The following is a 21777-nucleotide window of genomic DNA, read 5'->3' on the forward strand; positions in this document are numbered from 1 at the left end:
TTTTTTTTGGTGAAAATGAAACTAGATTTTTTTAAAGTGTACAAATATTTTATCAAGTTGCATATTCTCCATTTTGGAAAACGAAACGACTTTCCGAACAACCTAATGCAGAGAACACACGAACAACCCAGTCACAGTTTGCTGAAAACACGTTTCCCCGAAGATGATCATAGTTGCCTCATAGTTTGCCCATAGTTCTCGAGAAAAGAGAGTGCCAAACCCCGATAAAAAGCCTAAACGCGTAATCTAACCTAAACTAGAAGCCTGAACACGATAAACGCACAAGAGTAACCCTCAGTCACTGGAAACACAACGATAGTTTCAAAGAAACATAGTCTCTGGCAAATAGAGAGAGTCCCAAATCCCGAGAAAAGCCCCTAAACGCGAAGACACAAGCGGCCAGAAGCACACCGGAAGCGTGTCGGCGTGCGGAGTGGCGTCACTCACCGAAGCGTTAAAAGCGTTAAAGCCAAAACCAAAAAAAAAAGAAAAGAAAAAAAACGAAAAAATAAACAAACAAAAAAATGAAAAAGCGTCATCCGCTCGAGCCTAGGCGAGCAATCCGGGCGAAATAGGGGCAAAGAAACCACCTGTCCTACGGAAGGGGCCTGCAGGTAAGTCGAGACATCCGGTTCCACCATGCAGCTCCTCAGTGTATCCGGGATGAACATGAGTAGCTGGGACGTCGGCCGTGGTACAGGCTGATGCCGGCTTGCACCGCGCTGACGGTCCTCCAGCGAGCGCGTGCCCACGGACAGCGTCGTCCTGACGTCGTGGCACGTCCACGATCACCAACGTGGTACCGTCACACGGCGGCTGGGCCCCGAACGCGATGGAACGTCGCCTGGACCAGCCTCCTGGCGCGACTACGCGCCGCACCGGGTGCACCGTGAACCGTACCAGTGTACCAGAGCGCCGTGGAACGGCTGCCGAGCTCCCTGGAACCTTCGCCGAGCTCCACGAGACAGCTGGAGAGCTCTGTCGGGCACCGGAGCTCCGTAGAACACCTGGTGAGCTTTCTCTAGCACCTGGTGAGCTCCTTTGAACACCTGGGGAGCTCTGTCTGGCAACTGAGCTCCGTGGAACACCTGGGGAGCTTTCTCTAGCACCTGGTGAACTCCGTTAGACACCTGGGGAGCTCTGTCGGGTAACTGAGCTCCGCGAAACGCCTGGGGAGCTTTCTCTAGCACCTGGTGAGCTTCGTCGAACACCTGGGGAGCTCTCTCGGGCAACTGAGCTCCGTGAAACACCTGGGGAGCTTTGTCAGGCAACTGAGCACCGTGGAACACCTGGAGAGCTTTCTCTAGCAACTGGGTAGTTTCCTCAGGCACCTGAGCTCTGTCAAACACCTGGTGAGCTCGGTCGGACACCTGGTGAGCTTCGTGGACTATGTCGAACACCTGGTAGGTTCTCTCCACCGGTCGGTGAGGTTCGTAGGACACCTGGGTAGCTCTGTCGGACTCCCCACGAGTCTCGTGCGACACTTGACGAGCTACGTGGAACGCTCGGTGCGGTCCGTTTGGTAGCTGGTGGTGATCGAAGAGCTCTGGTACACCGTGTAACAACGCGTGACGAATCCGCGAGCTGGTCCAGACCTCGTTGTTACGCTCCAGCACGGCGTCTGTCCCTCGTCGCAGCTCGAGGACGGTCCCCGGCGTCGTGCGCTCGTCGACGACCGCCTGGTGATCGTCGTCCGGTTGGTCACTCGTTGTCCAGCGACCGCCGCGAGGCGTGTACCTCCCCTGATCGCGCGCGTACGCGCACCTGTCGGCGTGGTCTGCCCTGACGCGGGATGATCGTTGCTGGTCGTCGTCGCCGGCGCTCGTCGCCGCGTAACCGGTCGCGTCGCTGACGATGATGTTGCTGTAGCTGGTGGTCGCGTCGTTGCTGAACCGTCGGCTGTCGGGTGGTGGTGGAACACCGCACCCAGGCACACGCATCCTATCTAACCACGAGCCACAACTCCTGACTCTCGACTTTAGGCCCTCTCTGTGCTCGCTCGTGGCACGCAAGACGGGCTCTCGCTCGCTCGCTCGCTCGCTCGCACCCGGCACGCTCGCGCCGCTCTCTCCCTCACGCTCCGCCTAGACCCCTCTCTCCCCGTGTTTCACCGCTCGACTCCCTACCCTTCTCCCTCCTGCTCCCAGTGTCCTCTCCCTCTCGCTCCACGCTGCTCCCTTCCTTCACGGCTAACCCTTACACGCGAGTTTCCTTCTCCCTCTCTTTTTCGCTTCTCTCCGTCTTTCGGCGCAACCCCTGTGTACGCGTTCCCCCCGGGGGATATTTTTTTTTTCTTTTGCCTCACTCGATCCACCGGGTGTCTTTCTTTCTTTCCTTCTTTCTTTCTTTCTTTCGTTCTTTCGTTCTATCTCGCTCCCGCCTTTTGGGATTTTTAGAATTTTTTTTTTTTTTTTTTTTCAATTTTTGATTTTTCTCACCCACTTAAAGAACCCCCCCCCTCGTTTAATCGCTCACGGACCCGGTGCGTCTCGACGACGACGAGACCCACGTACAACCACGGGTGTTCCTTCCACTCGATTCCCTCTAGCTTCCCGTTCCCGATCGGGAGACGCCAGGTCCCAGACTACGCCGACTCCGAGCCACCGGCGCTGCGTCGGCGTCGGCGTCGGCGTAAAAAGCACCGGCGTCGCGCAAGCTCGCCGGGAGCGCGGCCGCGACGCGAGGACGCCTCGATGCGTCCCGACGCGGCACGGGGGGGGAGAGAGTGAGAGACACGGATCGGCCCGACGCGAGACGAACTTGCGGAACGACCGATTTTTTTCTTTTTTTTTTTGTCCCAGTCGGAGACCGAGCAGTGAACGAAAAGACGAGTTCCTTAACCGATCGATGATCGTGGACGATCGTTACGAATCGTTGAAGAGAAAGAGAAAAAAAAATAAAGAAAGAAAAAAAAAGAAATTTTGCGAAAGAGTTACAAGGTCGCGGAGAGCAGTCGATCGGTGAGCGCGAGGATGAGCTGCTGGAGAGGAGTAGTAGGGCGGGATGCACGGAGCGCGGGGAGAGGGGTAAAGTTGGGAAAACTCGGCGCGCTAATCGTAAGCTTCTATTTATCCGGCTCGTTTCGCGTCTACCTGACTCTCCGTCCTCTTCCACGCGGGCTATCTACAGCCCAGCGTCGCAGCCCTCGGCTCGTGTATTTTTGGGCGCTCGTTAGGAATTAGCGCCAGTGGGCCTCGAAGGTCTCCGCTACGGCGACCGAGTCTCTCCCTTTCGCTCCGCGATCAGGAGCGGAGGGAGTGATCGCGGGTGGGGTGGGGGGATCAACGAGACAACCCTCCCGTTACGGCTGGAAACGTCAGCCGAGTAAGGAGAGGGAGGGAGGAGGTGGGGGTGGTCCAAACGACGCCGCGGAAGTTTGTCAACAATCTTCTCCCGCCCCCCTCCCTACTGGAAAATAGCGCGGCTGGAACGCGGTAATCTGGATGTCGCGAAACGAGATTACGCGCCCCCTTACCCCTGGTACCGCCCGTCCCCCTCGGGGCTGCACCGAGCTCGAGGAAGTTCGTAACTGGCCGCGAGACGACCGCGAGCTTAAAACTTTCCACGAGGGTGGATTCTGTTCGGGTGCTTCCGCTCCCTGTTCTCTCTTCGCCCGATAACCGTTCCGCTACCGTGCCACTTTCCGTGATTTTTTTTCTATTCGAAGAACGAGAGTCGCGTGAAACCAGCCGAAAGTTACGAAAATCGCAGCTGAAAATCGCGAGAGCTGAGCCGAGAGTCACGGGAGTCAGGTCGCGGGTCACGAGAGTCAGGTTGGGAGTCACGGGAGTCAGGCTTGGGGTCACGGGAGTTACAGGAGTCGATCCAAAAATCACGAGAGTCACGGGAGTCAGGTGAAGGGTCACAAGGGTCAGATTGGAAGTCACGGGAGTCAGATTAAGGGTCACGAGAGTCAAGTGAAGGGTCACGGGAGTCAGGTGAAGGATCACAGGAGTCAGATTAAGGGTCACGGAAATCACGGGAGTCAGATTAAGGGCCACGAGAGTCACTGGAGTCAGATTAAGGGTCACGAGAGTCACGGGAGTCAGATTAAGGGTCACGAGAGTCACAGGAGTCAGATTAAGGATCACGAGAATCACGTAAGGCAGGTTGAGGGTCACAGGAGTCAAGTTAAGGGTCACGAGAGTCACGGGAGTCAGATTAAGGGTCACGAGAGTCACGGAAGTCAAGTTAAGCGTCACGGGAGTCAGGTTATGGGTCATAGGAGTCGGGTTAAGGGTCACGGGAATTACAAGAGTCGAGAGACGAGCTAAGAGTCACAAGTGACGAACTAAGAGTTACAATTTGTCGCGGGTTCAGCGACCCTTGGTCGTCCTCGTTTTTTTTGTTTCGACTACCCTCGTGCAGCGTGTTCGAACGCGTCGTCGAGCAGAGTGAGGTCTACTCGGGGATGAGAGTGGGGAGTCTCACTGTCGTCGCGGAGAACTTGCACCGAAACGCGCGATGTCGCGATGCCTCGTGGCCAGAAAACTCGCGTACTGCCACTGGTGAACGGCATCGCCGTGCGACTGGCCTCTGTCCGGGCACCCTACCCCCGTGAAAAGAGGAGTCACCGCGAACGTGACGGATTCCGTGATTCGAGGAGGCCTTTGTGCTCTGCACGGCACGTTGCAGCCGTGGAGGCGCGGAGAAACGTGGAAACATCGCGGAGCACTGGACTGGGGGAACCTTGAAACCATTGACGAGGTTTTGAGGATCAATTAGAGACAGGTTAATACAAAGATTCTTGAGTGCGCTGAAGTAACAATTATTTTGTCCAAAAATCGAAATCGTGTCCTAGAACGATTTAAAATTAATTAGGAGCGATTTCAATTAACAATTTGCTTAGAAAAATAAAACTATCTCTCGAGGTGAGCTAAACCAGGATCTCTGGACAACCGTTACCGAATTGACAATCGGTCGACGCCTATCTCCAGTATTCTGAGGGTACAGCGGGTATATCCTGACGATACTTCTTCTCGTTTATTTATATATACATTAGTATTAAATCACACGATTACAATGATTCGTAAGATAAATAGAACTTTATAAATGCAAAAGGAATTGCACGCTTTTCGCACGCACCGCCGTCTCGTTGCCCGCGGTTGCTCGCGTTTACAATATACCGGGTAAGCGCCCGCTAAAAATGCTGGACAGTGTAAAACGGAGAATACGTACAAAAGCAAAAGGATACGCAACCGCGATCTGTTAACCGAAATTTGAAAAGCAGAGAAACCGCGGCGTTTTCCCTGTGTGTTGCAACGCGGTGTGGACATGTTTGAAATATTCGTTAACACGCGACAATCTCTGTTCGTTATAAATATACGACACCGCAATAAAGATATAACATTCCTCGTGATTACAATAAAAAGTACCTCTTAACTCCTTAGCGCTATCATAGTGATTAAGACAATTGTAATTACAGTCCCTTGATCGCTTTGCTATGCTAAATAGTGTTTTGGCAGTTGTTCAACAAATTACAATACCCAGTGTCGGTGGACGTCAGTTGCGTTTATAATTACTAGTGTTAACAATGCTCGATATAACCGATGGCTACACGATTAGGAATTCCCTGGTGTCCGACAAAATAAACCTCTCTTCTATCTTGCCTCGTGCTGCATTTTCGTTCCCTTTGTGCTAGACTTACTTGCAAAAGTACACAGTGTTAAATGATAAGTACCGTTCAACGGCTCGTTGAAGTACGTCGATAAAAGAAAAAAGGTCCACCTGTGAAAAGATCGCTCAAACCCCAGTCTGTATCTACAGTTTACGTACAACTTCATTGTTAGTATATCCTCATAAAAATGTATTGCTATGGACCGATTATGCAAAATTCATAAGACGATTACAAGATTGAAAAAAGTCTAGACTCGAAAAGGCCTACCTGAAAACCTCCTCCTACGTGAAAACTACCGTCGCCTCGTGTAAAGTTTATAAAGTGGTTTTCACAGTTTCATCATATTCGATATTTATATCCGAGACTTGGAAACATTAAAATTAGTTTTAGAACGTCGCTTTTTGAACAAACGCCAGTATACCGCTTCGGTTCATTCTTCGGAAGAAAGAAATGCACTCCCTTTGATGCAAACATCTCCTACCATTCGTAATGACGCACCGCATTAATATATCATTTTGTACTTACATGTACGTCAGACTTGTTATTTGTTACACAGTTGGAGATAACATCGATTAATCGAGAAATTTATTTAATGGATTTTGTAACCAATTACAGAACAGCAAGGATCGTTACTCGGATAAAGGGCCGCTTAGAGAAAATTAGGAAGTTATCCTAAAAATATTTCTAACTGCGTTATCCAGCTTAGTTTACGGGCACTGATACTTTTAGCGACCTGGCATTTGCATCTATTGCTATGTTGGTAACACATTGTGTCCCAGGAATTAAAACTGAAATAAAAATTATCGTTTGCTTAAATGAAATTATATTTTTAACATTAAATCCATATTGTATACTAACCCTTTTCAAGAATTCTTCTGCGCAAATACGAGCTCTGGCATTCATCGATAGTTTCATCTCACTGATCTCTCTGTCGATCTCTTCCATGAAATGGATGACAAAGTCTACAATTTTGTGTTTGTACATTTGTTCTACATGGATGTTTGTGATTAAAAAACTAATGTCGTAACCCTGTGAAATCATTCGAACGTTATTGATTCTGTGTATCCCACTAATATCGGGCAAATTTAAAGAATACATACCTCTACCGGTTTCCTCCTGAGAATAACAAAATGTTCCGCTCTCATTGTCATGAATCTTGTGAAATTGTGACACAGAATCTTTTCTAAATCATCCGCCTGTTTGACAGCGATGCTTACTCTCATACTGTTTATACTGGACTCGATGAGTACCTTTTCCTTCTCATTTCTACTTATCAATATCGGAGTCAGAAGAAGCTCCTTGCTAGCTCTTACTTCCACTTCCGGCTTATTATGTTTCTCCACAATTTGGGATGAAAAATTCTCGAGACACATTGCAGCAGTGAGTGTTCGCCTCACTGCTGTGAGATAAGGCTTCAACGTTCCTGACTGTAAAAGGAGAAGAACTAAAATTAGAACAATATTCGAAGATTGTTTCGATGACTATGAAATCGTTTCAACTGCCGGTTAATTAATTAACTTATATATTTATATTAAAAAATCACTATCAAAAGGTAAAGAGAACTTGGCTACGTCGACATCCTGACTCGCCGATAAGGAATTTTATGGTTTCCAATAATACAAATCGCCATAACCTATTTCTCATGCATCGAATACTGGCGCTTACCATCTTGCCAAGATGCTACGAAAATCTCACGTCCCAACTGAAATCTATTAGCGTCGTGCTCCCTCCGACGTTTCGCCCTTTCTATGAAAAATTCACGGAAACACGTGAAAGATGACACATTACGTTCTATGTACACCAAGGGGGGTTGGGTTCGGCCGGTTTGATTTCAACAGCGTGGGGCGTGATCCGAAGTTCACTGATAACGAGGACAAACTCGTTTCTCTCTTTTTGATACACAAATATCCAACGGAAATACAGTGATGATCGTCAGCGAATTTGAACAAATTCAGAACGCATCCTCGGAGAAAATCATCGCGTAGCCTTTACGTATATGACTGCATTCCAGCAGTGTGCGTAATGAAATGTGTAACGATCATGATTGGGAAATTCCGTTATACGCGAACGATAAGAAATCTTTACTATCGTTTGCGTAATTATCCGATGAATTTCTTTAACAATTTCTACGTTTTATTAACATTCGTGTAACACTTTCACTTTGCATTTATTCGAAATATAATAAATTCACAAGTAATAGCACCAAGTGATGACGTGTGACTGTCAAGTTACTAGACTTAAAAGGAGGGATTGTTCTCATTAATTTCTATGAATCCCATAATTTTATTTTTACGTAAACGTTGATTCCCAGAAATTTATAAATTGTATTATACAAAAGAAGTTATTTTTGTTTATCAAATAAAAAAATATTTTCGGTGTTCGAATTGAATGAATCTATATAAGAAGTTACAAAATATGTGGCACAAATCGAAAAGACGTGATTCCTCTTGATCAAACAAAAAAGAAAAGTGTAACGTGTTTTTGTATCCTTAATTTCGAAGGTTCTTATATGTTTATACGTTTACAATAAAAACTTGTAAAGAAATTCGAAAAGTTGGTACTTAGTCTAATGCATAGAAATAGCCAATGCATTTTTAACATTAATATTTTCGAAAATGTAATCTTGCACTTATGTGGTTGCATTTGTAAGACATTACCGTTAGGTTGTATTATATATCTACCGCATATGTATATTGGAACACCCTGTATCATCGCGCACTCTAGTGCGGATTACAGAAAACACTTCGCTATTTTCTTAATTCTTACACACGAGATTGCATGAGATACAAAATGTTTCTAATTTCGTAACAAGATTGAATGTAACCGACCACATGCACCATGGTTGTTTGTAAATATTATCGACAAGGCAATTGCCGTTATGGACAGTACTGTCAATTCGAACATATAAATACTTTTGGTAAGATAAGATACTTAAAACACAAGTACTATTTGTTAAAACGTATTTTAATTTAATATCAAACTATTGGTTTTGTAGGAGCAAATAACAAAGTTGACTCTTACAATGAGGATGAGTATACAGCGTAAGTACTGCAAAACTATAAAACTGTTCTATATTAACTTTGAAAGCATTTAATTAATTTTATACATTGAAATAAGGGTTGCGGTTGCAAAAGAGGTACTCAGTGCTGAAAGAGGAGGACAATGGTTGCTATCATGTTTTGCACCTCTCAAACACTGTCCATGCATTCCGGGCATGGAAGATCTTTCTCCGGAAGAAGTACGATGGAAAATGTATGAAGCACAAAAAAATGGGATGGTGGAACAAGCGGTTTGCACACACAGCTTTTGTCTTGTATTAAATTATCATGATTATTTGTAAGTCATTCGACCCTCATTTTTCTTTTCAGAAAATACGTTTTCAACAACTGTGTCAAGACATGAAGGCTAAACGAGAAGTCTTAAAAAATCCTACTCGTGCAACAATAGCCATGCTGGTGAGTAAAATATTATAAAGAATTTTTATTATTCTTTGTAAATTCCTATTACAAAATTGTAATAAAAATTCTTTTTAGAAAGAACTTCAAGCAACAGGTCAAAAAGGTAAATTAACCACGGGTGGAAATACAGCTGGGAAATCGTCCAATTTTTCATTTGCAACTCCTCAATTAGGAGTCCCTGGCAATACTTCAACTTCCAATGTCTTTGGGAATAAAACAACGTTTGGAAGCCAGGTCAATCCATTCAGTGGAGGTTTTGCTTCTCCAAATACTACATCGATATTTGGAAGGACAAATACCACTTCGAATCCTGTATTTGGTAGCAACCCACCTTTTGGCAATGCTTTAGGATGTTTCAACAGTGGAACCAATACTAGTTCTGTATTTGGTGGAACTACAAATACTACTGGGGCAACAATTTTTAATTCAGGACAAAACCCGCAATCTTTTGGAACAAACAATTCAATTTTTGGTACAGGAACTCAGCAATCTGTTTTCGGACAGCCTAGTGTATTTGGAACGTCCAGTGCAGTGAACAATGTCTTTACCAGACCCCAAACGTCGCAATCAACGACATCAGCGTTTAACACTGGAGCAACATCCTCCCCGTCATTGTTCAGCGGCAGTTCCACATCTCAACCTAGCATGTCTCTATTTGGAAGAGCCAAAACAACTACCGCTAATCCATTTGGTGGTTCCTCGACATTACAAACTACGAACCCTCTCTTTGGAACGACCCCGTCATCAGGAACGTTCAGCTCTGGAATATTCTCTCAACAGAAAACGGGACCTGCTTTTGGAGGAGCGCCTGTTTTCGGTGGTGGAGCAAATTTCGGAAGTACACCTGCACCGATATTTGGTGAACAACCGACGTTTGTTAGTTCTAGCAGTATCTTCGGTGGTCCCAGTACCACAACACCGACCTTCAGTTCTGCGGCTCAATCAACAAACGCTTTCGGGGTTACCGCAACCACACCTGCTGTGAACTTATTTGGAAATACCCAAAGCCCTGCACCTGCTATATCCACACCTAACGCGTCTCCATTTAGTACAACTACGCCTACGACTAGCAGTCCTTTTGCCCCCGCAACTTCACAATTTGAAACCACTAATTCGACCACCAGTCCTTTCTCAAGACCCACATTTGGCATGGCCACAGGGACTGCCACTAAAACTTTCGGTACTACCGTTACGTCTTCTGGTACGCCGTTCAGCACTACGAATACCGGAATCACATTTGGAACACCTAGTACAACAACCCCACTTTTTACAACGTCCACATTCGGTGACTTGAAGAGTTCTCCATTTGCTACCACAAATACTACAGTCACAACTACAACTACAAACCCTTTTGCTCTGAAAACGCAGCAGATCACCTCGCCATTTGGTAATTTCGCTGAAAGCAATCCGGCTAATACGGTTACAGTCTCTTCAACCGGATTCGGGAAATCACCGTTTGGTGGTACGGTGACAACGGCTTTTATCGATGATAGTGTATACTCGATTGAAGGTCAATTAACAGATGATGAAAAGAGCATGTATTTAGCAGAGAAATTTAGCTTTGGTAAGATTCCACTGAAGCCACCTACCAAAGATATAAGGTAACTTAACATTTTAAACGATCAATGAGACATATATGTGCTGTGATACTTGTTTCCTATGCATGTACAACTAAGATAAATTTCACACAATTATAATAATAAATAATATATTTAACGTCAGTGTATTTCATTTTTATATAGAACTTTATAAAGAGTTCCCTTTGTTGAACAGACAGGATGAGAAATGCCAATGTTTTAAAATTGTAATAAAATATCTAATAAAAATGAGTACGTTGCTCTAACTTACTATAAATTGATTTTTAATGTCCCATCCAATAATGTGGCACGAAATCAAACATTTCAAATATACATATATATATCGATCTCTTTTAATTTAATCAATTACACAACTATTTACATATATACAATTATCGATTGGTCATTGACGCGCCCCTCAATCCATACTTACTTTATCATACATTTTTGTAATGTATTACTCCAGGAGGAGGTGGAGGGGGAGGAGGAGGAACGCTATTAGCAAATTGACTTCCTTCTGATACCTAAAGAAAATACACATGTTTAATTTTAATTTAAACAGATTATTCAATTTTTTGTCTGTAAGACAAACCTGTGGCAAATGACAGAGAGGGTTTGTTGGGTAATTGGTTCTCTGCGCATAAGCTGTGGATTGGTTTGGTGGCTGCGACAAACCAGGTGGTATACCATTCGGTGGTTTATATCCAGTTATCTAAAAAACAAAAAAAAAAAACAAATAGAAAAGTTACTTAAGATGTTCCTGAGATCAAGCAATCAATTTTTGGTCCTTTGCACTCGCACGTTTACTATTATCCTTCATATTTTAACAGTTTTGGTTACAAAATGTTTTAAGTCACCACAAATCACATGTTTCCGGAGTGCAGACCTTTTGCTTGATCCACGTTAGAGATAATACGAGTATAAAGGCTTGGAACACTAAGGAAATCCACATACTTTATCGTTCATCTCAGGGAATATAGTACTCAAATTGAAGTTGGTAAGACTAGTGCCTGAGGGATGATGACTCATGGTCATTGGATTGCTGGAAACGATTCCTCCTCTTGGCATGTTTGGATTCATTGGAAAACCAGCCGCTGCTACCGTGGGCACGCCTTGCGGACCAGCCACTGAAGGTGGTGGTGGTAAACCATTCATTGCTTTCGTATACGCGTTTGCCTGTGGATGATTTTGATAAAGCGGGCTAGCATGTGGTGGCGGGGGTGGTGGTAAGAACGTGGCAGAGTGATGATAATCTTCAAGGGGTGAATTAATGCCAGAAAGAGGGAACTCCAAATTCTGCATAGTTCCATCCAGACCTTTCCTCTTCCCTTTCTTCGCGTTTGTTGAATATGTCCGTTTGTCACAGTTCTGGTGTTTCCCATAATGCTGGTGGTTCTTCGTGTTGGTATTTACATTGGAAGTTGAAGTTGTCACAGTGGATGTGGTCGACGAAGTGGCAGTCGAGGAGGTTGCCACATTCGACAGAAGAAAGGCATTTGCTTCCATATAATCGGTGTTATCGTGCAGTGGCATCATGTAGCTGGTGGGAGTATTCGATATGCTGGTTATAAAATTCGAAGTAGGATAGATATTTGTGTTGGAAGAGTACGTGTACGAGTTGAAGTTCTGATTGACCATCTGTCCATAACCACTTCCGTCATCCGCGTTTGAAAAATAATTAATCGGCATAACTGCATCTGCAGTAGGCAGGCTAGTTTGAAATTTGTTCTGAGGATAGTTGGTGGTAAACTTTATGGAGGCATGTTTATCTTGGATTGCATCATGAACACTGCTATTGGTTCCTATCAATGCTTCTGCAGTATAATTGCTCTTGCAATTCCTGCTTCTCCAGTGAACATTATTCTGTTGGTATTTCTGCTGCTGCTGTTGGTATCCCTGTTCTGAGAAGGTGTGAGCAGAAGATTTTTGTTCTTCGTGCCTCTGATGTAACTGATCATTACCTGAAGTTTGTTTTCGTATGTCCATTTGTCGTTTACTATTTCCCCTAGGACTAGCATTACTTTTTCTCTGATGTTTTCTAGCCTGTTGTTGCTGCTGCTGCTGCTGTTGTTGTTGCTGCTGCTGCTGTTGTTGTTGTTGTTGTTGCTGCTGTTGCTGTTGCTGCTGATGCTGATGAGCATGATGATGGTGGTGGTGATGATGATGATGATGTTGTTGATGGTGTTGTTGGTGTGACTTCTCAGCTTTCTCATGTTCGACCAGTTGGCTTACAGAAAGGAAAGAAGGCCCAGCTCCTGGATGTTGAACAGTCTGACTATTTAATACAGTATGAAAATCACGACCCGTGACATTTCCTTCTTTATCTTTGGTAGGGTCTTTACTCTGATCAGATGGAACTCTCGATGGTACTTGACCAAATAAGAAATTCTGTTTTTCAGGTATATTGGTACCTAAATCCAAATCACCGACCAGAGTTGGAAGACTAGAGGGAACAATATGCTGATCTATACCCTTAACTGGTTGAGTTTGTTCCACATGAACACTGGTTTTTGTGGGAGACCAAGGAAATGGTTGTTCCTCAGAGTAAAATACCTCTGACGTTCTTTTCGGTTCGCTTTGAAGAACTGGTAAATTCGGGAAGCTATGGGCAGCCACATCGTAGTTGTTATAAAATTGATTTGGTGTGCCTTGATTGTATGAGGGAGTCTGAGCAAACAAATTGTTCTGACAAAAATCAAGTTCCTTGCCAATTGGTGGTAAAATAATGTCAGCAATGTTTGCATTGTGTTTAATCTCTGGTGTCATCATCCAGTTTACAGGAGCTCTGATAGCATGCTGTTGTTGGTTTCCTTTCGACTTTGTAGCACTTTGCTGTTGTCCATGTTTACCATCGTTAGTATATGTAACACTATCATGTTGAAGAGAGGGAATTTGCCCTTGAACCAAAGACTGATACTTATTTTGATTCTGCTGCTGCGATTTGTCGGGATACTTGAAATTCGAACTAGCATAGGTCTCCACAGAATACTTCATTTGTGTACTAACTTCAGGCAGGTCAAAGTTCACTTGAGAGTCATAAGTGGACATTGGATACACAGCTTTGTCCTGTTTTGTAGGCATAGACTGATGGCTTTTTGGTCCATGTTGTTGTTGCTGCTGTTCCATTCCAGAATACCCATTTTGAATATACTCTGACTCCATACCATACTTGGACTTGTTTTTATTTTCCGTGCTAAACTTATAATCATTAGTACCGGATGCTGCTTGGCTTTGATTTTGTATGCGATTCTGTTTTCCAGATGGAGGGACGTTTGCCTGAATATTTCTTGCTTTCGAGGGATCAACGAATGATTGCTTTTGCTGTTCCATACCAGATTTCATCCTCGTTTTGTCAATATTAGCCACAGTCGAATTAGCTGAATAAACGTCGTTCGTCAATACATTAGAAAAGTTTGCATTTTCCTTGTGCAAAGGAACGTAATTATAATTTTCACAGATAGTTTTTTCCTCTGTGTTGTCCGTTTGACTCGGTCCTTGCTCGAATTGTACCAAATTATTGTTACCACTTCCGCCAACAGGTGACAAAGTAGTCCAAGATAAAATGCTAAAGTTGGAAGAATTGTGAGCAACCGTGGTTGTCGACTTCGCGTGATTCTCAGTGACGGTACTCGGCTCATAGTTGGACGTGACGACAAAAGACGTTGATTGCTGTGAGTATCGTGTTACAGGCACATTTTGAATCAGAGGTTTACTACTCATAGTATTTGAAGAACTGGTATTAATCTTTTTCATGTCCTTGTTAGAATAAGAACTGTAATTCTGAGTATTCTCTCGCTTTCCTTGAAATACGTTATTGGTATTCAGCACATTTTGTTCAGCCTGTGTATTTATAGACTCTTTCACTCCATAGGAAAATGTCTGAGCAAACGGAACAACATCTATCTTCTTTGTAGAAGTGTAATTTGCGTCACGTCTATGGTCCTGTGATTCCTGCTGCTTTGACCTCAAAACATTATTCAATTTTGCATCCTGGTCTACAATATTATTGGCAGAAGAGTCAGTATCCTTATTCATTTTGGGATAACTGCGTTGGAAATGATTCTCAGATGAGTTGGGTATTGAGTTTTTCGAAGAATAGCTCTGATTCCTATTGGATGCATTTGCATTACCAGTTCCTGTAGAATAAGATATAGAATTCTTTCGAGGCAAATTCTTGTTCTGATCTACAGAGTAATCATTATGAGAGTTCTGAACAATATGATCCTTTTCATGAACTGTGTAGGACTGGTGAGTGCTTTGTTGAGTAGTTAGGACATGAGTGTCTTTAGGTTGTGAGTCATAAACAGTTTGCATACCTTGGGAAGAAAGAATAGGAAGAGATACATCTTTGGACTGTATAGAATAGTCCGGTTGCATGTTCTGAGAGGAAGTAGGAAGAACTCTGTCAACATGATCACTATAATTGAGGCGATTGTTGGGTACAATGTTGGAATCCACTAAAGGATCTTTGTCATGAACCCCATAAGCAACACGAGAATTGTGAGAATCTTTATCCTTCATCTGGGACGTATAATCCATCTGCATGGACTGCAATCGCAACGAAGTATTTGTTGTTGTTGTTGTATTGGCCAAATGGGAAACCAGGGATGCCTGAGACACGTCAGGTGCTACATTCTGCATAAGTCCAGCAGAAGTCACGCCTTGAATAGTTTCATTGTTACAGACAGTTGAATTCTGTTGTAGATTGTTTAAATTGTTATCGACAACTGTTGAGTAGCTTGACAGAAAGTCTTGGGAGGAGGTATAGCGAACACTGGTGTCACAAGTTGAAGATGAAATTGGACAAGTGGTCTGGTCCGTTTTATTCGAGCTGGAGGCAGTGTCAATGTGAGAAGCAATGATACTTTCAGTGGTCGTATTGGTGATCGCGTTTCGTAGGCTGGTCGTGAGCTGACTCTGACAATTTTCTCCTGTTTCTGTATTAGTACTGATCGAAGTAGTGGCTGACACGCTCGCGGTAGGGTAGGTAGTCGTGTGGGAGAAGGAATTTGAAGAAGCAGATTTTTCCAAAGAGGGCAATACACTCTGGACGATCTTGTAAGGTTCACTGAGGGGTTCATCGTTCACGACCTTGGGTAACGCCTTCATGGTTGGACTGCATTCCACGGAAACGATAATCTCCGAATTTACTGTCTCACTTACAGGCGGATTTACATTTTTTTTCTCCTCACATGTCACCTTCAAACGTTTCTCTGCAATCGTATGTGATGGTGATGAGGATTTTATTTTGAAACTATTGGGTTCCATTGCTCCAATTTGTAGAAGCATGGGCGGAGTTTGACTGTGATACTTAAAGTCTTCTTTCATTTCCTCCTCCAGAACCTCAGTTTTACCGTTCAATGAGGAGACCAAAGGGAATGCCATTAGGAACGCTGCAGTAGGAGATATTGACTCAGAATTGTGCGAGCTAGAAGGAACTTGAAGAGAAGCAAATATGTCGTTCGAGAGGTCCGAGTGAAGACCATCGGCTCTGTTATTGATAGGCACAAAAGAATTCTCTGTGTTGTACGACAGTGATGCTTTTGGTATCTCATCCTTTGATGTCTTAGCTAACTTGGACTCGTCCTCCACTATACTAACTGGAAGTAACGATGACGACTGTACTGCGGTGTCGGATGTCTGTACCGTCGTATTTGTTTCCGGTTTCAACGTCGTCGTGGTATTCGTGTCAAGATTTAAAATGATTTTATTGTTTTCTAAGTTCGTTGTGCCTTCAACAGCTTCTGATTTTTTAGGTGTTACTTGTAATAGATTGTCGAACTCAGTGCTAAGATTGCACACTTCTTTCATTTTCTTAGATCCTACAGATTCTTGAACGACCTCTTCAACTTCCGTTAAGGATGACTTGGTATTAGGCTGATCAATATTATTACTTGACTTTTCCAGTGTATTGTCGATAGGAATACTGAACTCAGTGTCCGGAGAAACTGATACAACTTCGTTGCCAGATTTTAAATGCTCCTCTGAGAAAGTAACCGGTGACACGGTACCTGAAATTGATGCATCCTGATCTTCCTTGGTTTCACATTGCACATTGTCCGACTTTAAAGCATCTTCTGACTTTGAAAAATCAGAAACAACCTCATGGCTAACACTAGGAGTAAACAATGGAACTGAACATTCTACGTTTGTTTCGGAAGAGGATTCTTTTTCATTTGACTGATCCACAATAGGACCTTTGTCTTCACCTTCATTCGTGTCCTCGCCTATCTTCTCTATTACATGTTTTAAACTTTCGATAGATTTACAAGTCACAGCGAAATCCGCTTTCGAGACAGGTACTGAATGCACTTTAACGGTACTTTCACCGTGTTCGTTTGTCTTTCGTTTTTTATCAACAGTTTCATCGGTAAATTCAACTTCTGTGCTTGAAGGACGCTTAAGTGATCCTTTTTGTGGCGAATTTATATCTTCGATACTTTTTTCGGTTTTTTCTTTCTCGTTTTTCTCATCCACTGCTTCTACAGACTGTTGAGTTTTAGCGTTCTTTGTATAATTCTTATTCGTTTTAGATTTAACTTCAGTGTCCTTTTTACTCGTCAGTTCTTTTGGTTTTTCTGACTTTTCTTTGTGAACCGCCGGAATAGGAACTTTGTACGTCATCGTCGTTTTTGTAACTTCTTTGCCCTTGGGTAGGATGCCTTTGTGACCGCCAATTTTCGTCGCATTCACTATGTTCTTCACGTTAGATGCCCAATTTTGTGAATCCACAACCATATTTGCACGGATATTCGGAACTGTATTTAACGTGACCTTTTGTACTGTGTTAATTAAAGCCTGATTGCAGATAGAGACAACAGAATTTTGTACACGATTCGTTAATGGTTGCATGACGATCATTTGACTCTGCTGAGTATTGCTAAGAATTATGGGATTTGCTGGTTGTTGTTGAGTATTTACAACTATGTTCGAAGCCATAGGAGTTACCAAAGGCATTAATTTACCGCCAGACAGTATGAGAGTGTTTGGTGTCAAATTAGTAACAGAGTTATTTATACATGGCGTTAAAGATTTTTTTCCATCCTTCTTTTTTGCTTTTTTCTTTATCTTTTTTTGGGACTCTGCTTTCTGTAATGCTTAAAACGAGATATTAATTGCAAAGATTGGTATTCGAAGGAGTTATGATTTTATTTTCATTTATTCATACCTACCATTATTCGTTTTGCCATTCAGTTGGCAAGGGGCTGTTACGTCAGAACCTAATTTTAAAGAAATAATAAGTGATGTTACATATCCAAAGGAGAGCTGAATTTAAGGATAAACATTTACTTGTATTTGTTTGGCAGCATTCTGGTTCTTTTGATCCAGTTTCTGATACATTGTCCGTTGTATCTGAATTGTCATTCTTACTGTTTGCACAGTTTACTCGATTTTCTTGATTTTCAATCGAACTATTCATATTCTTAGAAGCATCACCTTTTTGCACCAACTTTTTGTTAGACGATTGAGAAGAATTTACTGATTTCCTCTTAGAAGGCACTTTAAGGTCAGCGGACTTCTCCCTCCTATTTTCAGAACTTTTTACTGAAATCAATCATTCCTTAAACACTTGAAAACTATGTAATAATAGTTTTTCAAGTTATCACATAATTTCCAATGGTCTTACTTTCTTCTATTTTACTGAAATATTTCTCCGCATCTCCTACATTAATTTTATTTGACCATTTTAACGGAGATATCTTTTCGAGAGCCGGTTCTGCAGGTACGGAGATTCCAGCCTCTCGCAACAGCGTCGACAGTAACTGCGTGCGAGAGAAAAGCTGAGTTACTAGTTTTTTGAGACGAGCCAATTCTTCCTCTGCGTACAAGCAAAAATTGAGATGTAAAAAAAAGGAATAGAGTGCATTTTATGAGTGATGTCGGATTGGCATGCTTACTGTGCGCTTCAGAAGCATGAGCAGAGAATAATTCGTCAGTGCGACTATGGAGGTCTTTGATGTACTTTGAAGCATGGATCAGAATGTCGACCTTGTTGCGTTTGCGACCTTCTTGATGAGGCGGCAGAAGATCTGCCAGTGTTTTGAAGTATGTGTTCATACGTTTTCTTCTGTCTCGCTCCCATGTTTTCGCTTTGCTAAGAAGACGTTAAAGTTAACGAGCACTTCGTAAAAATTGAAGAAAAACAGGCTAGTACATACAGTGTCATCCGTAAAATGCAAAGCAAACGATAAAAATCTATTCTCGATAAATAACGAGGTTAGAAAGCTATCTGATGGATACTTACGTGTTCTCCTTTCGTGGCATAATTTATCCTGTTGGCATCGTTTCACGTGAAAAGCGCGCCGTGAGAAGCGCAGAGGCGTCACTTGTGGCTGACATTACACACGCTCGAGAATCGTCGTCGAAACTCTGACATTTCGATCCTTCTGCTCAGCTCGATCAGGCTCGATCGCAGAACACACAAAATAAAAACTCTGCTGACGGATGGAGCCGTGACAATCGTTCGAATTTGCATGCCATCTATCGATCTCTTGTGTAAATTGTTCAACGTCTTTACCGCCTCTGGCTATCGTAGAAATACCATGGTAAGAATTATAATCTATTTTATCAATACACGTTAAAATATTTATTATTGTAACAATATTATTCAAAATTTTCTACATCCACGTGAAATACATTTAAACGTAAGGATTCCTCCGAATAAATGGTAATAAATTTTAACAAGTTAAATCAGTTTTTAAATTAAGCACGTTTCATTGATAAATTTTGGTCACATATCAAATTTAATGCGCCTACTGCAATTAAAATTTAATACAAAGAATAAAATTATGAAAAAAATACACCCATCAAGAATGTGCGCATTGCTATATCCATAAAAAGAAAATGGTTACAAATCATAGTCGGTCAGTAACCCGTAATGTTCAGCCGCATTCTTATCATTCTGGTATTTTGTTGACGGGAGGCGCCAGTAGATTGTGCAATTTCTATCAAACGCAGTACCTTCGCCAAGACGGAATAACTGCGAAGATGCGTTACAGAGAGACGTGCACGTAGGCACGATGCGAAATGCATTCGAATGTCAACACGAGACGACTCGAAAGCATCATCGATGCAAACTGTCGACTAGAGCTCGTCGAAATAATTTACAATAAAAAGACAAACCTGCCGCTGCTTAACCGAAAGGTAACACGTCCGAAAAAGACAGGAAATTTAGTGGATAACCTATTCAATACGATCAATGAAAACGATTGAAGTACCTACGTACGAGTTACACTGTTGGTAATGAAGTAGCAACTTTGTCACCGTTCAACGGTATATATCGCTTCTGGGTAAACATAGCTGTGCGAATATTTTGAAAATTTGGAGATCGGCATTCCCGAGAGACGGTATATTGAAAATACCCAAGTACCCGGTCCTGGCGTCACGACATATTTTTCCATCTTCGTCTGGACAGTTTGGCGCGGGATTTTCGAGCGATTTCGTGTGCGCGCCGTTTATTTGGCAACGCCGCGGGCCGCATATTTCACTGTCAGCCTGTTTACAATAAAATTAACTCCTACTCGCAAGGAATAAACGGAATATGCGTTTAGCGCGAGAAAAAAAAGCTTCGCCAAGATAGTGTCGAGGATCGCGTGCGCGCGCACGCGTGCACACACACCATCGTGAAGTTCGTGAGAAATTTCGAAGCCATTTTAGAAGCATCGAGCACATGCGTCCGTTTGAATTACTCGGAAATTATTTTGCACATTTTAGAAAACTCAGATTCGAGTTCGGACTTATTGTTAACTCGATGCAATTTACATTTGTTGCTGAAAGGTACGAACTTAGGATAAATATTAGATCGAATAGGCTCGTTATATATAAAAATTGATGTCCCGAATTAATGCAATGCAATGTGTAATGTTTGGAAACACTTTTTTTTCGAGTACAGAAGATAGAGGAAAAGTTTATTTAACTTCTTTTACATAAAATTCAATCCTTTTCAAAATTTATTCAAAACTTTTGAAAAATATTCGCAAACAACGAATATATTTAAAAAAATGTACGTATAAGTGTGTATGTATACCGAATAGGTGGAAAGAATTTTTGAAAAATGTAATTTTATTAATGATCAGGATTTTGTGTCACATGTGTTAATAACTAATAGCATTGCTTTCACATTTAAATCAGAGCTGGACTGCTCGCGGTCCTTTCACGTCAAATGCATTCTTACACCTACTCATAGTATATACGTACATATATACATATACACATTTGGAACAATTTTCCCATTTGTTAATAATCAAAATGTGATTAGAGAGTCATGGTTACAATATTCTTCTTCGTTATAAGTCGGAGAATGATAAAAATAAGAGAAGAGACATTTTTTACAATATTTTCTTTATTACAAATTGAAAAGTAATAAGAGTAGAACAGCATACATAACCTCTTACTTTTCTTCATTATAAGCAGCAAGGTAATAAGAATAAAACAGAAGATATAACCACTTAAAATACTTTTCTTCATTATAGGTTGGAAAATAATAAGCGTAAAGCAATAGACCTAACCTTTGCAATACTTTCCTTAGTTATAGGTTGGAAAGTAATAAGAGTAGAACAGCAGACATAACCTCTTACTTTTCTTCGTTATAGGTAACAAAGTAACAAGAAAAGAGCAGAAGACATAACCACTTAAAATACTTTTCTTTTAAATAGAACAGCAGCTATAACCTCGTATAACATTTTTCTTCATTACGGATCGAGAAGTAACAAGAGTAGAACAGCAGACATAACCTCTTACTTTTCTTCATTATAGGTAGCAAGGTAATAAGAATAAAACAGAAGATATAACCACTTAAAATACTTTTCTTTATTATAGGTTGGAAAATAATAAGCGTAAAGCAACAGACCTAACCTTTACAATACTTTCCTTAGTTATAGGTTGGAAAGTAATAAGAGTAGAACCAGCAGGCATAACCTCTTACAACACTCTCCTTCATTATAGGTAGGAAAGTAATAAGAATAGTACAGCAAACATAACCTCTTACCCGTTGAAAAGATTCGTTTCCGAGTCGAGCGCAATGCCGGAGAATCGTGCAATTATCCAACGGTTAATCATCACGGATATATTTATACTGCGGCCGTGCGAAACTCTAGTTTTCAACGGTGCAGCGTAGCGCGTGCGG

The 21777-nt window shown here is 42.4% G+C and overlaps 4 protein-coding genes across 13 annotated transcripts in view; 1 reads left to right on the top strand and 3 right to left on the bottom strand.

The window, feature by feature from the left end:
* Positions 1 to 788, bottom strand: part of Nfi (Nuclear factor I) — a 168532-nt gene extending 167744 nt beyond the window's left edge. For all 6 annotated transcript variants that reach the window (XM_076311339.1, XM_076311336.1, XM_076311337.1 and 3 more), the window contains exon 1: positions 591 to 788. In XM_076311339.1, coding sequence (XP_076167454.1) covers positions 591 to 671 — 81 coding nt within the window. In that variant the 5' untranslated portion in view covers positions 672 to 788. The remainder of the gene's footprint in view (positions 1 to 590) is intronic.
* A 4173-nt stretch (positions 789 to 4961) lies between these two features.
* Positions 4962 to 7843, bottom strand: Arpc4 (Actin-related protein 2/3 complex, subunit 4). The gene is made up of 4 exons (XM_076311087.1): positions 7283 to 7843; positions 6718 to 7044; positions 6476 to 6646; positions 4962 to 6405 (listed from the first exon to the last, which is right to left on the bottom strand). Exons 1-4 carry the CDS (start codon positions 7283 to 7285, stop codon positions 6400 to 6402), a joined length of 507 nt encoding a protein of 168 aa, XP_076167202.1. The 5' UTR covers positions 7286 to 7843; the 3' UTR covers positions 4962 to 6399.
* On the top strand, positions 7671 to 10918 carry LOC143146627 (uncharacterized). Of its 2 annotated transcripts, XM_076311086.1 has the most exons (6): positions 7671 to 8534; positions 8613 to 8658; positions 8735 to 8906; positions 8986 to 9072; positions 9151 to 9178; positions 9248 to 10918. In XM_076311086.1, exons 1-6 carry the CDS (start codon positions 8456 to 8458, stop codon positions 10678 to 10680), a joined length of 1845 nt encoding a protein of 614 aa, XP_076167201.1. In that variant the 5' UTR covers positions 7671 to 8455; the 3' UTR covers positions 10681 to 10918. The 2 variants fall into 2 exon arrangements, with proteins under 2 accessions (XP_076167201.1, XP_076167200.1); XM_076311085.1 differs by having other exon boundaries at positions 9151 to 10918.
* A 65-nt stretch (positions 10919 to 10983) lies between these two features.
* On the bottom strand, positions 10984 to 19141 carry LOC143146626 (uncharacterized). Of its 4 annotated transcripts, XM_076311082.1 has the most exons (8): positions 18898 to 19139; positions 18551 to 18747; positions 18280 to 18471; positions 17943 to 18197; positions 17825 to 17872; positions 11607 to 17749; positions 11245 to 11364; positions 10984 to 11176 (listed from the first exon to the last, which is right to left on the bottom strand). In XM_076311082.1, the coding sequence occupies exons 1-8, from the start codon at positions 18915 to 18917 to the stop codon at positions 11090 to 11092; spliced, it is 7062 nt and encodes a 2353-aa protein (XP_076167197.1). In that variant the 5' UTR covers positions 18918 to 19139; the 3' UTR covers positions 10984 to 11089. The 4 variants fall into 4 exon arrangements, with proteins under 4 accessions (XP_076167197.1, XP_076167198.1, XP_076167195.1 ...); XM_076311083.1 differs by having other exon boundaries at positions 10984 to 11364; positions 18280 to 18415; positions 18898 to 19141; XM_076311080.1 differs by having other exon boundaries at positions 10984 to 11364; positions 18898 to 19141.
* Positions 19142 to 21777: the final 2636 nt, after the last annotated feature.

This window comes from Ptiloglossa arizonensis, chromosome 5, assembly GCF_051014685.1.
Source record: "Ptiloglossa arizonensis isolate GNS036 chromosome 5, iyPtiAriz1_principal, whole genome shotgun sequence".
Classification (NCBI taxonomy): Eukaryota; Metazoa; Arthropoda; class Insecta; order Hymenoptera; family Colletidae; genus Ptiloglossa; species Ptiloglossa arizonensis.